Here is a 15,321-nt window from a genome sequence, read left to right as displayed (position 1 = left end):
AAGTATTATGAAAAAATCAGTCTTTTTTTATGTTCTGTACATCACACAATTATTTTTATCATAGATAGTTTTACACATTGGCCTTGGTCCTGAGCACTGACCCTACCAATTCATCTTTTTGTCTGAGATATTAATGTCTGTGTAATTAAATAGCCTTTTTATATTTCGTATAGAGCTGATATGAACATAGACCTCAGAAGATTTGACTTTTCCCTACCTGCTACATTCACCTTTTTTAATGACCATCCATCTCATTATTCATTGAAGGATTTTTATTCAGCCAAGTCAAATTTACCTAAAAGACCCCAACTAAAAAGAAGAACAGATTGTGACATGACAAGAATGAAACACCAAAAGAGTAATTCTTACATAAAGTTTTATTTAAAGTTTTCTTCCTACAAGCAAGCTCAATTTATACATTCTGATACTGTACAAAATTTACATCCTTTTTATGATTTGTTCAATAACACCGCTTTCCTTGGTCATGCCTTCTTGAAAGATAGAAAGCTTTAAATTACCATGGTTAAAAAAGAACCTTTCAAAGGACAACAAATAGCCTTTTAAAGTTAGAATTCAGAAGATTGCACATTTCATTAGACAAGTCAGGTGACAGCTGCCGTAAATTGTTCCGAAACAAGTCTTCCAACAATTTTAATACTAAGCAGGGATGCCTCACTTTGTGCCGGAGTAAATTGCTTTTACCATTTCTTCCAACGAAAAAAAAAATAATCTATCTCACCCAATGTCTTATTTTACAAGGAAATTGGAGTCCTTAGGATACAAAATGTAATTTTCCCTATCACCACTTATACAAAAACAACATAGATTGTACTTTACATTAATCATAATAGGGGTATTTAAATCTCACCAAATAACCTGATGTTTTCATTTATTCAAGGGGCTGGTTCTGCTGTGCAACAAGGTGGACAAGAGTAGTTACTTAAAATTCTAAAGCATGCCCTGAACCCAATAAAGACATCAGTGAATTAAAATTATGTTTTCATTTTATGTACTTTTTACACTTATAAAACAGTGTGAGGACATACTACAAGATATTCTTTACAGTCACAGACAGGGCTGTTAGTATTTATTATCCACTGCTTTTTCTAGCTAAACATCCTCGGCATATGCTATATATATATAGCATGTCATGAGATTACTGTACTAACAATAAAACTAACCTTAGGGCAAAACAAAAATGGATGATGGATTTAGGCGATTATATCTTGTTGCCTGTGTATGGCAATCTGCATTGGGTTGTGCTCAGCAGTCTAGTTGAGCACAGTGCAAAGTATCTGATATGTTCTTGTTTAAAATACACTATTGCTCCTGCAAAACAGCCAAATATACATGCACACAGAATGACCACAGCCTGCAGGGCTTGTTAACTATCTAAGCAGCAGGTAGCATTATATCATACAGAATCTGCTCTTGGCTGGGAAACCGAAGCAATGCATTGGTTGGTCAGACATATGATTGTGTGTACTATGTGCAGGGTCAGACTGGCCTACTAGAGAACTGAAAATAGCCTACAGATTGCATTGGTGATATGCTGCTAAATGAGCCATTTTTGGCCCTTTACAGGGTCACAGGGCAGTTACCTCGCCCTCTGATGGACTATTGACCCCTGCTGCCTTACAAAACTGCATTCTGGTGGGATCCCCATTCTTTGGTGAACCTCAGGTACCCAGTCTGATCCTGTCTGTACTGTTTTACATGCCACATGCAGGATGCTTCTAGCATTTTCTGTTTATTTGATCTGGAACTCCCATTCAATTTTTTTATTTTTTTTACAAATGTATGGCACAGTGAAAAAAAATTACTAGCAACTGTAAGTCCTTTACAATTCCTAATAGAAGTCATAGACGTCACTCCTTTATGGCTGTTCTTGTCCTTATTGTACAAAATATTTTCTCTTGTGTTGCAAAATTAATTAACTGCCTAACCATTATTTCTGCATTTTAAACTGTGGAAGGTGATTTATAGATTGTTAGACGTTAGATATCCAATGTTATTTTGGCACAATCTGAATTTTTTTTTATCCTGTTATAGTTTGATGCATGATCCCTATTTTTAATGTGAAATTCAAGAAGTAAAAGGACTGATAATTTTGCATATTTATCCTTTAAAAGTATGTTTACCCATTTTTGTTTCAACATTCTAATTAATCTACCAATAGCCACATGCTATATATTGGTAAACGGCAGTTAGAAAGGTCTTTATAACAATAAGAAGGTCCTCTTACAACTAGTAGTACAGAAAGACTGTCACTGGGGAACATATGTGGCAATGGCAACCAATGGAACAAAAAAGTGCCGGGATAAAATAATAAAGTATTTGGGCATCAAAAGATATTTAGGCAGTCTGCAAGATGAACCTAGATCCACACTAAAAGAACGTGTTTGATGTCCATTTAAGCATATTTTTACATAAGTGACTGGTTCATCTTGTAGTGAATGAACCCATGTCCTTAAAATAATTCATGATCAGATCATCCCAGCTCACAAAGGAGTAAGAAGAACATAGAGGTTGATTCAATAGAATGCACTGCTGACATTCAGATTACATCCTGATGGTGAACCTATTAATACTTCATGGTTGTCTGCCTATTAAATTATATTTTTCCTTCAACCTGTAAAATTTGTGTGCATGTAGAGGCCTGTAGGTAAAACTGATTATATTCTGTAATTGTAAAAAGAAGGACCCTTTGCACTTTTATGCACATAATAAAATACAGTACATCAAGAACAGATGCTGGTAGATGATTGTCTTAGAGGAAAGTCAAGACATTCAATAAGTAAAAACGTGAAGAAAGAATAAAGAAAAAATAAAATGTAGATTGATTTAATGAACTATGTGAAAAATAATTACAATGTATTATTTAAAAAAAGATAAGTGCAAAATTGTACCTTGTAACAATTTCCATAAGCGATATCCCCTCCTCAGGTCACGGCATCAATAAATATTCTAAAATCAGGTAAATCAGACCCTTTTGACTATGTAGGTTGCACTGGGACTCTATATGCTACATTGATTTATGTAATGAGCAGATCACCATTATCTTCTGTGACCATTTCCTGTCTTTGGTGCGCAACATCCAGCACCCAAGAAAAAACAGCAGATCTGGTCACAGACAAGGCACACAGCTATGCAGGTTTATAATGTTTATTGGTGCGGAGGTTGGGGGTGTTGGGAGTGAGCTTTACTCTCCCTCTTAATGCAGCAAGTCTATACTTAGGTTAACTTACTGAAAACTATATATTTTCTGCATGACTGATATATTATCTTAGTTGATGTAGACACACAAAAAAACAAAATTATAGAGAATAAAGTTAAAGTCCACAAGACTATGGGAATAAAAAACCTGCTTCTTGCTGAAAATCTGCAGCTCAGAAAGTGGCTTCAGGTCAAATGCACCTGTCAAAGAATGGTCTTAGATGCATCTAAAACTGATATAATTGACCCAAGCCCAAATCAAATCACTACTTTAACTTCTGTTTAAATAATGAAAACTGGAAATATTAGAACTCATCATACTGACTAGAACCATAGTTGGACCTGTGAACGCTGTTGTGGAAAGTATACCTGCAAGGAAGAAATTTTAGGAAACTGTGGATCCTGAACATATTAGCTTTGGATGTACTGACCCTTTAAATAAATATAATAAGTGATATTCTTCATCTTTGCATACTACATGTAGTGCTTACATGACATAAGTAGCAATTTGCAACATTAGTGTTTCGGTATGTCCCACTCATCTTACATGAATACCCAGCCCTCACTACTGTTTCATAGCTTGCTAGTGCTGGAAACTGGAATATTCAGATATTGTTATGTCATTTACAAAAGGGCAATGAACCCAACTGGCTGTATATAATGCATTAATCAATTTAAGTCCTGGAGTCTATATGGAACAAGCTGTTCAAGGTCCTACTTTAAGTGTTGGGTTGTCATTTATGCAGCTAATAAATATTGTTTTGTAGCATTAAATGATAGGATATGATGTATGCCAAATGGAAATGGAAATAAAAAATGTGTTCACTTCTGGCTGACTCTAGGTTACTTATGGTTGTTGGGTTTTGATGTAGGAAAGAAAAGAAAGTTTTAAAGAAAAGTAAAATGAAGGAAAACTATATAGATCTGGTTGCTTTTGGTAATGTGGGCAGCTACCTTTGGGCTTTCATTATTCATAAGGCTCTGTATTCACCTTCTGACGTACAGGGAACTCAAATATAATTTGGTTGTGAAAGATGTTTGCTGAATTCTAAAGTTCTGCTTTTGAAAACTCCTGATGCCTATATTGAGAAATAAACCCTGTTACACAAGATTATATTTCAAGAAGGGGCTAAACATACTATTTTTTCATGTCTTGCAAAGTAATCGTACATAAAAAAAACATGACAACCACAATAAGTTTTTAGCTTTCAATCTCCTCTAGGAAGGTAAATCTATAATAGGATTCATTACTATGGGTCATACCTCCAATTATCCTTTGCAATAGTTTTTACACATCTGTGCCAGGTGTCTTTGGGAGATTTATAAATGTTTGTCATTGCTCTATTTCAAAGTCCCCTGTTTTTAAATGACTACTTCATTGAGTAATTTCACCAACTTGATGAAAGTTCCAGTACTGATAAATCTCTTGGACTTTTCAAGTCCTCTTCTTTTACAACCTTTTTAAGGAAGAAAATTTCCAATAAATGTAGTCCATTAGTCTCTGTATTGTTACAGTGTTGTCTATGTACAGTCTTTATTTGTTGTAGGGGACACAGGCTGGTAATATGACAGTAGCACAAGCCGGACCGGCAAGGGGCTCAGCAACATCTCCTTCCAGTTCTGTCCAACTGGCTTTTTCAGCACTGTAGCAAATAGTGGAGGACTTGTAAGCACCCTAAAAAAGTACACAAGAACACACTGTTTAAGAAAGCTCATTTTAATTATGCAATTAAAAATATTAAATAAATCTATTAAAATAATAATAATAATTGAAACTATTCAGTAACGTTATCAAGTCATATTGAATTATGTATGTTGTATCTAATATATTTGTATATTGGAAATATATATAATTATCGAATTCAGGGTGCGTGGTGCACTATTTACTTACAGAATTGTTCAATGCCTATGGCTCCTAGGTTATAATGTTGAAACATAAAACTAACTGTGTAATTGTCCAGCAATATCTACAATTGGGTTTCTCAACCTCTATACTTTATTAAATATAAATAAATATATATATATATATATATATATATATATATATATATATATATATATAAATAAATATATATGCACTGCATACACACACCAACTTTTGTGCACAAAAATACTTAAGCGCATGTAAAGGTAAAGGTAAAAGGTGTCAAAAATTTCACTATCTCTAACAGTTCAACCCTTACCATACTCCAACTGTATCCTCCAACAAGGTAAACTCGATCGTCCAGTACAGCACATCCTGGGCCACTGCGCCCTTCTAGTATTGGTGTCTGTAGAATGTTCCACTGGTCTGCCTTTGGGTCATAACACTCCACAAGCATAACGTCCAAATGAGAGAATCCTATAAATTATCAGACCTTTATTAAAACCTTTATATGCGGATGTTAGTATACAACATATTTAATATAATATTTAAATCACATTAATCATTTTTAAAAAAACAAAAGAAAAGTTTAAAAAAATTAATTCATAAGCAAGCTACAGTGATTTGCAACAATTGTATTTAAAGCTGTGCAACCTGGAAGTGTTCAGGAGAACTAAAATAAACTCAATAAAACTAATTCAAATGGAATTTACTTGAGTTAAACAAAGCAACCAATAAAATTTTAAAATTTTTTCAACTTTGGACTGAATTTATCACAATTTGCTGCCGTTGTTCCCATTTTTATGTACTTTTCCTAAATAATTTCCTTAATTCTGGTGATTAAACTTCTACATGTAATACATGTCACAATTCTTGCGCTCTACTAGGTAAAATTATGGGCAGTGAAATGTAAATATAATATAAGATCTTTTCGAAAGTGGATATATTGATTTTCTGGGTTGTGTTTTGCTGAAGGTCATTGGGCAGATGTTGAACCCTAAATCTAACCAAAGTTGACTAAATTGGGCAAAAGAAAAAAAAACCTAAAACTGTGTATGGGAACCTGTACCTGCAGCAACCGGCCTGACTAACCTGCTCAGGGTGGAGGGAGCTTGATCCGTAACCAAATGACCATTCTACCTCCAGGGCCAAATCTGAAGAATAAAATACTTTAGCTGCTATGCTGATGTTGGATTATGCGAAAAGCAGTAGAAACAGATGGACAATGGCAGACGCTAGGCCACATCACATCATCAATCTGAATAAGTCTCTTAATGGATATTTAATTTCAGAATGGTATATCTGTTCATTGCATAATCAGACCAGAGACTAGGGAGGATATTATCAAGTAACTCTCCATCTTGTTCTCACTAATATTGATGTGTTTTCTTTCTCAGGCCTTGTAAACAGGCTTTTGCCAAGCATATCATTATATTTACATGCTGCATGTAATTATGTATTTACAGGATTCATTATGTTATTTGTGAGTGTTTTTTCAAATACCTGACTTTTAAAATGATGTCAATTGGTCATTTATTTTGTTAATGTAAACCTCAACTTTTAAAACATTTTTAGATGCTATGCAAATCATTTTGTAATATTTGGCTAATAAAAAAAACATTTCCATGTTATTCTTCAGCCACTTTGTTGAAGCTGCTTATTTTCTAAAATTGCCACCTATTTTAATGTCTCCTCCATTCACAGGTACCTTTTATTGTGAAATCTATATGGAGAAGAATAGGTTTTCTTACAGGCTTTTTTATCCCAACATTGATACTGCCTATTTGATTATAGTAAACCTTTTTTCCTAACAATTTAGAGCAAATACACTGGCAAGATATACATCACCATCTTCGGGAACCAAAGCTGTCAATTCTCTGCTATATGCATCCTTGCAACGTGTACAGCTGGCCTAAAGCAGACTAATATAATTTTCACTTTGGATGGTATGACAAACTTTTGCCTGCTCCTTCATAATTTCACAATATAACATATGGCTAATGTCTGCAGTGTTACAGTGCGGTTTTCATTTGGCTCATGTATATGTTCTTAATGTATTGCGCTAAAGCATCTCTTCATCCAGCTACTTTTTACAATCCTAAGACAAATCTTTGAACTTAAAAGTGCATACATCAATAGAATTGTTTTTGAAGTTTATCAGCCTGCTAATATCTACACAACCTATTTTACACTAGAATGGTGGAACTTTAGGACAGAATTGCAAAAATTGTTAATAGTCACTGAATATCTGCAATATTAGTAGATCTGGTATGAAATACATATATACTTTAATAACGATAAACGCTAATATAAAATCTACAGCACATTGCTAAACCATAGCAAAATAGGCATGCTGGTATAAAATGTTAAACTGACCTTTTAAATGATTTCCGCCAATTGCATATAGACGATCGTTCATTACAGCTAAAGCATGGATTGCTCTCTTAGTGTTCATATCTTGCTTTCGAGCCCATACATCCATTACTGGGTCATAACAGTACAACCATTGCACATACTCGCCATTATGAACACCGCCTATAATATGAATGATTGATTAATAATAGCATTACATGACACAGTCTAATTGACATTAGACAATGTGAAATTACATTTTTTTGGAGAGCTTGCAATTTCTTTAGAGACAATAAAAAAAGTACTAAATTTCCTAAGCAATACATTTTGCCACTGAATATCAAAAGGTACATATCCCTTTGTAAAGCACAAATAGTATAATACTTTTGATTATTTTAGGATTCTATCATAATACTGTAAAATAGCAAACTTGTACTTGCCAATGTTTTTCAATTCATGACTCTAACCAACCAACATTAACCAATGGTAAAGTCTATTTATTAAATTCTCCAATAATAATCTCCAATAGCAGTCATCCCAGGCTGCCTGCACACATCTTTGCTATTGCATAGCTATTATCTTTACACATCTTTTCTCCCCTTCCCAAAAAGAAATTTTTAAAGTTTTAAAGCCATGTCTTCCCATACACCCAACAATATAATGCATGTACCCGATTAGGAGGGACTGCCATGAATATAAAGGAAAGGGGTACATTTTTAACAAGGGTAAGTGCAAGCTGCATGTGATTTCTTCCATTGTGGGCATAAACCATCCATCTGTCTCTTGTATAGTAAAATTCTCATTTTACATTTTTTAAGCTGTGTCAAAATGATTAAAAAAGTAATAACAAAAATATTAATAAAAAAGTAATTAAAAAAATAAAATCAAATATAAATAGAAGATCTCCTTGCATGTTGCTCACCTGATATGTATATTTTTCCATTGTGGACGGCTCCTGCATGAGCTGCTAGTGGTTGTGGTAAGGGGGACACATAGCACCATTCATTTGTCTCTAGGTTATAACACTCAACACTTGATAAGTATCCTGTTTCATTTCTTCCTCCAATGACATATAGGTGCTTATCCAGGCGACAGGCATAGAAACTGGCTCTCCTGGGTGAAAGAAAAACACAGAATATAAAGATTATCTGCTTTTCTTTACAGTAGGGTCAGGTCTGATAAATTTATCACTTCTAGAGGGGATTCTATACATATACTTGTGCACTATATACAATCTAGGACCTATCCAATATGTTTGTATTTTCTTTTTCTTTTTCATTAGGAGGTTTAGGGAAGTCTTGTTCTTTGGGAAGGATTTGCCAAAGTCTAGATGACAATGAGAAAGATAAAGAAGATACCTTAACAATTATAAATTATCTTGACATTCACTATCCTTATGGTCCTTCAAGGGTCATTGTTTCCAATTTACTAAAAGAAGCACATCATCAAATTTTTTTTCTTCAGCTAGCTTTTCTTTTCCTTGCAGTTAGGCTGTAAAGAACACAACATTTATGTGTCTGGACAGACATGAACGTTGCAAATTTCTGCATTTTTTTTTGCATTTTGTACCAGAACCGTAGCTCCATGTATATTATTGTTATGGAATTGCAGGTATAGTCGACGAATATGTGTAATGGTGGGGATGTGTGAGTGTCTAGGGAACTCCAGCTATAGGAAAATTTGCAGGTAGGTAGTCTTTTCAATGTGTAGTGACACCTTGCATTGACACAAAACAGAATTTTCAGTTTTTTACTCATTTTAGGATTACCATTGGAGTTATATAAAAATAACAAGGACAGAAGCAGGAATGGTCACAAGCTATTGCTCTTGACTGTAACACTGGTATTATGTTGCACCCATACAACTAGCTCCTAGATTGAGTTTGGTGTTTCTGCTATAAAATGAGCACTGCCCACAAAAATCTATGTAGCTCAATAACTTAGGAATCACTGAAGGAATGACTCAGGAATTGCTGTAAGATTTGAGAAAACACATGTTTAACAACAACCTTTGTTTAAATTAAAATAAGGGACCAAAGAAGAAATGCCTACCTTTCCTGCATAGGTGGAAGCTGTATCCAGCTGTTAAATCTTGGATCATATCGACTCACAAAGTTTGTACTGTGTTTTCCTGCAAAAATAGGGTTATAAACAAAAAAGGAACTTGTAAACAGCTCAAACCAGAAAATGATAAATAGTGTACAGCAAAACAGGCAAGGTGACAGTATGGTAATGTATGACTATACCGTAGACAAAATAGTTAAATGAACATTGATGGAATGACTAGAATGTATTCACATTATGTCAAGATTCTCTAAGGTGATCTTCATCTTTGAGAGGGACCCAAAGACTCAATTTGTGGTCAAAGTTTTCTATAGATTTATTATTATTGGATGTTTAACATCTTATAAACTTACAACATGTGACCGTTTAGGAAAAAATACTGTATGAGTATGGTATCCCTATTTAATGTTCAGTGCTGCGTAATATGTTGGCGCTATATAAATCCTGTTTTTTATTATTATTATTATTATTTTTAATATTAATAATAATAAAAATTAGAGTTCTGGAATAGAGAAGAAATCTTGTCTTTTTTTCTGTTCTGGATCTAGAGTGGGCCTAATTTCAGCATTGAGCTGAGTTTGTAGAAGACACTGTGTAGCTGGGATTTTAAAGCTAACTCATGCAGCTGTCAAATGGCTTAAAGTAAATAAAGTACTTAAGTACCAAAATGTCTAAATAGTTTGAACTAAACAATATTTTATTGCACTATAATTTACTGGATCTATAGTTAATTAAATAATTTTAATGTTGTAAAATGGCTTAGCAAGAAGACATTCCATGTCCACTTTGTATTACCCTACTTATATTATTTTCATATGTGCAATGCCAGAAAATGAAATAGTTATAAAAATAGTGAATTTATTTTGTCATATTGGTTTAGTATATAAGATGATCTAAATACATCATATTTTTTTCAGTAAAAAATAAACATTTTGTCACTAGGACAGGAAGACAAAGGAAATATCCCCCATGAGTATCCATATAGCAAGAAATCTTTAATAGAGGTTTTAACATGATTGCATTTACAGTGTAACTGTTGGGTGGTTGAACAGCAAGTCACAGCTCTGTCTCTTTACTGTCATTTAGACCTAAAACCTGGCTTAAAATCTTAAAACCTCTAATACTGAAGGAGAAACTGTACATAATGTGTCATTTCCAGTGTTTAAGATAGATAGACATAGATTGGCAATGCTTATTTAGTGAAAAGTACAACAGTTATACACAAAGATTAGTAAACCATAAGCACCAATCAACACAGTTACTGCTCTGTTCCATTTTACCGCTGATCTCCGCACAGTCTTATTGAAAAGGCTGCTTTCGTCATGCAGCAATGCTACTTTTTGTTGATTTGTATCCTGAGCGCCAGAGATGCCATTACACTGTGTAATTTTTCCCCTTAAAGTCAATTTAAAGTGCTTTAAGTGTTCATATTTCTTTTTGCCTTTTGCTATCTGAGTCAACACTTTTAAATATTAATGTATTTTGCACTTTCAGAATTACTCAGCCCAGCATTAGGATGCACTGCAATTTAACATGGTCTGATAACTTTTCCATGTCTTTGGACGGATTTCATTTATTAAAGTAAGATTATTTAAATGTAATATCTTGGGCTGATGTTCCCCTGTGTCGCCATCATTTTAGATTATACAAGAAGAATAGATGAATAAAATATCCATGCATGGCACAACACTGATGCAGCGATATGTTTAACCCTGAAGTATACATGTGGTGTATTGTTTTTTTAATTACGTTTAAAGGAATCACCAAATGTCTGGCCTTTTTTTATATCCATGTAATTGTGACCAAGAAAAAAATAAAACAGATTTAAAAAAGAGTGCACAATCAGTACCAATCAAGATTCATCTCAAACTTCTCTAGTTCTTTATCTGGGAATATCATAGGGAAATGCAAAAGTTTGGCACATTTTTTTTAAATCACCAGTTCCCAATAACTAAAATATGCACATTAAAATAAAAAATATTTTCTACTTTTTTGTTCTCATACAGAAACCTTATCAACCATTAGAAAATACCAGGGAACTACATTTTATTCCCTGGTCATCAGGGAATTCTTTTTTTTTATTAAAAAAGGGATGGCAGCAGTCCTTAAGGGCCACATGCAGACTGGGATTTTCATATAAATAGTAATCTTACTTTGTACATACTAACCATACTCTAATATTGTGCATTACACTTGCCACAATTTCGTCCTATAGAATACTTATGGTATAATTTACTAAAGGAGCATTTTTTACAATTTCCCCATGTTTATGTCATTAATGCTAAAAATAATTCCCACAATCTACATAGCTATAGGAAGTGCAGCATAGAATGAAGGTTACCCCTTTATTATATACACACAGAATAAAAAACTGTTATATTTATGTAGTACAATAAAAGCAAAGAAGCAACCAATGGTATTTTATAACAACAGTGTATAAAGTGGTAGTTCTTACCATTGGGATTCCACTGATCTTCTCCTCCAAGCACAAATAAGAAATTCTCCACTTCAACCACACAGTGGTGAGCACTGTTGTATGGCATAACTGAGAAATAGACAAAAGTGAGATTGTGAGATCCAAAAACCAAATGTTATACACAGAGAATCTTCATGAAGCAAGGTGCATAATAAAGCTTCTGTTTTGCCCCCAAAAATATGGTAATGTGAGGTTTTCAGGACTTACGTACATGGATGTTAATTTGTTTTTTTTTGTCTTGCTACACCCTGCTGTTGTTGATGCAAAAAAAAAGAGCTAGGTTGAAGCCACCACCCCACAAAATGATGTTTAAAATGTGTACAGCCACTTGGAGTAAGTGCCAGACATGTATTACACAAGTGTATACCCAATGCCACTGATGGGTCGTTTATAAACTGAATCCAAAGTAAATGAAACCATAGTGGACAGTCATATTCTAGCCCCATGTCACTAGGGAGAGGTAAGGTTGTTTATGAAGGCCCATGGGTAATCATGGAACAGCACCATTTAACAAAGACATCTTCCAATACACCTTTATTGTGTTCATCCAAACTTCTCTAGTACATTAAGGGTATGTTCAGAATGGTGGTGAGGTTCTGCTGTGGTTACCGCTTTCTCACTCCATTGAACCGCTTCCCCAGGCAAAAGCAGTTGTGTGAGTTGTGGCAACCCATTGAATGAAAGGGGCAGCAGTAATTGGTTAGTACCCAGTGACTCCTACAATAAAATGTGCAAACGCTTCAGGAAACAACACAGTGCTGAAGGAGGCTGATCAGTTGGCAAGGGACCAGCCACCATGAGCCACATGGGAACACCTGTTTCTACCACGGATCTCAAACTAGACTAAATATGAACAGTTTAGGACACAGCACTACAATAAATCATGTTGATATAACTTTTCTGGAAGAGTTCATATACTGTATACTATATACTGTGTATCTATGCATTTCTAAAATGTACACAATCCTGCTAGAGAGCAGAGCGAGAATGGTGCTGTATTTAAACACCACACCTAGGTCAATATTCTGCCCCCCAGCCTGTGATTGGTCAATGAAGGAGCAGCACACTCCCTCTGCTCTGTCCTCATATCAGTATGTTTCTTACTAACAAATGTGCATGCAGCACACCTGATTGGCTCTGAGGATTTTTTTATAAATCTATACAGTAATTAATTTAATTTTGCTTTGTATTTTCAGCTTAGAATTTGTTTGCTTTAAATTCACAGAAGAGAAACCGCTACAGAAAACGTTCCTTTTACATGACAATTCTCTGAAACAAAGCACATTTCCTTCCACCTCCAGTTGTCATGGGAATTCTGTACATACTGATTTCTTTTCAATTCTGCCAACTAATATATGCTTCAATTTATTTGGATTAGTTTAACCATCCTAGAAGTGTCATGCGCTAGGCCGTATGTTATACCTGTCCATAAATGTCATGTCATATCCTTTGAAAAACATACAAATGTAGCTCAGTGGTATCATGTAAAGTGAGCTGGAGCAATAGTCAGAAAATGATGTCCTTGCTCATCTCATCAAATGGACACCTTAAATCTAGGTGAGGACAAAGAGGGAAGCGGTGTGCATGTTGAGGCTGGGAATTTATTGCTGGACACGGATCAACAGAGCACTTAGAAAACCAGAGCAGTGGGAAATCAATATGACACAGGGCCAGCTCTTTCTCTATAAACTTCTGCCAAAGAGGAAAAAAAAAAGGCAGCCGAACTCACACGTGAATTTTTTCAGTTATATATCTCTCATTGCACTTGATTTACTATCTCCTTCTTGCAAAATGCAGCAGTGCAATATGGAATGTTTAATGATAATTTTTATCATTTTGATGCTACTGGCTGCCCAAACTTGGCTACAGCTCAGAAAAGATTTATCAAACTTTAACTCATACACACACAGCTATTCTGTTGTACACTTTTGCTTTTATTATATTTTAACACAAGGTTATTTTGGAATGGCACACAATGATATCTTTTATTAATTGACAATATACTTATCTCCATAAATCAAAGGAAAATATCCGACTGGAATTGTTTAATGTCAGTGATCTGGACACAGAAGGGTCCTCTAACTGATAGACCTGGGCTGGCAGAATAGACCTGCACCTACATGACCACATGTACACCTCTCTAAGCTATTCATTTGCCTGATTTCATTTTAATGGGAAAGTGAATGTCTATAACTAAATGGTACACTTTTTAAAAAGGATATTAAGCATTCATTTATTACTGATACATATACCTCAAGCACCATATGATTTCCTAAAGCACAAGAGAACATAGACTATCATGTGAGAAGCTGGGTGATCCGGCAGTCCTGGAAAAGATCTGGTCCAGGACTGAAAACATTTGATAAATAATAGTAAAATATTTTGAATAAATCCATTTCATATTTGATGGATCACCCATGTTCTCCAATGATAGTCTAACTTCTCCAGGTGCTGCTATTTATTTTATCAAGATCTGATTAAAAAAATAAACAGAACATGTCTGATAACAGCTTCTTGCAATACCCTGTCAGCATCACACATACTATGAAGGGACAATCCAGCATTCTGGCTTTATTGCTGTGGTGAGTTTTCTCAGTCTAACACTATAAATATGATAAAAGCATGGGAGAACAGAGAGATGATCTCATCAGTGACCTGCCGCTTCATCATGCGTTGTGTTGGACCAAGCTGCAGAGTAGTCCTCAATAACTCCTGAGCCTGGCTATTTGGAGGGATGTCTAAATTATGAAAAATAGTTCAGTTTTCATTTGTTTCCTTGAGTAATGAGTAAAATATATATTCAATGGTTTATTAAAAAATTGACAAACATGTATGCTGTTTCCATTGCAATGCAATAAAACTTTGTCATTGATATTTTAAACATATATTCAGAACAGGAACCAGCAGCACTAGGGACTAAAATCTGCTACATGAATACTATTGGTGCTAAAAAGAAACATTTTGACAGATGAGTGTGGAATGAGCAGAGGGTTGGTTAATTATTCTGACGCTTCTCCCTCACTGTCCAATCACAGGCCTAAAAGCAAGAAAGAAAAAAAACAGGTCTCTATCCTGACTGGACTGTTTAAATCTTAGTATTGGATATATAAAAAATACAAATTTAGAATTATGAAACTTTCAGGTATTTAAATACCTACTTGCATTTATTTTCTGTATCATGTATTTTTATTTGTTTATCATCTACCTTGGAGCTTAATAGAATAACCGATTAGTCATTCTCTAAGTCTGGTACAGCTGCTGACATCATATTTAAAAATGGCGGCAGCCAGCCGCAATCTTAAAGATTTTGGATGTCTCCATTATGGAGACTTTTACAGGTAAGAAACATG

At 34.5% G+C, this 15,321-nt stretch overlaps 1 protein-coding gene across 1 annotated transcript in view; it reads right to left on the bottom strand.

Annotated features, from left to right (window-relative positions):
- Window positions 1–368: 368 nt before the first annotated feature.
- KLHL14 (kelch like family member 14) overlaps window positions 369–15,321 on the bottom strand; it is a 56,612-nt gene continuing 41,659 nt past the window's right edge. Inside the window, exons 4-9 of the mRNA XM_072411271.1 lie at window positions 11,951–12,040; window positions 9,484–9,562; window positions 8,355–8,545; window positions 7,457–7,615; window positions 5,400–5,557; window positions 369–4,891 (exon numbers count right to left, since the gene is read on the bottom strand). Coding sequence (XP_072267372.1) covers window positions 4,751–4,891; window positions 5,400–5,557; window positions 7,457–7,615; window positions 8,355–8,545; window positions 9,484–9,562; window positions 11,951–12,040 — 818 coding nt within the window. The 3' untranslated portion in view covers window positions 369–4,750. The remainder of the gene's footprint in view (window positions 4,892–5,399; window positions 5,558–7,456; window positions 7,616–8,354; window positions 8,546–9,483; window positions 9,563–11,950; window positions 12,041–15,321) is intronic.

Source organism: Pyxicephalus adspersus, chromosome 5, assembly GCF_032062135.1.
Source record: "Pyxicephalus adspersus chromosome 5, UCB_Pads_2.0, whole genome shotgun sequence".
NCBI lineage: Eukaryota > Metazoa > Chordata > Amphibia > Anura > Pyxicephalidae > Pyxicephalus > Pyxicephalus adspersus.
Note: the sequence above shows the minus strand (reverse complement) of the source record. Positions and strands in the feature narration are given on the sequence as shown.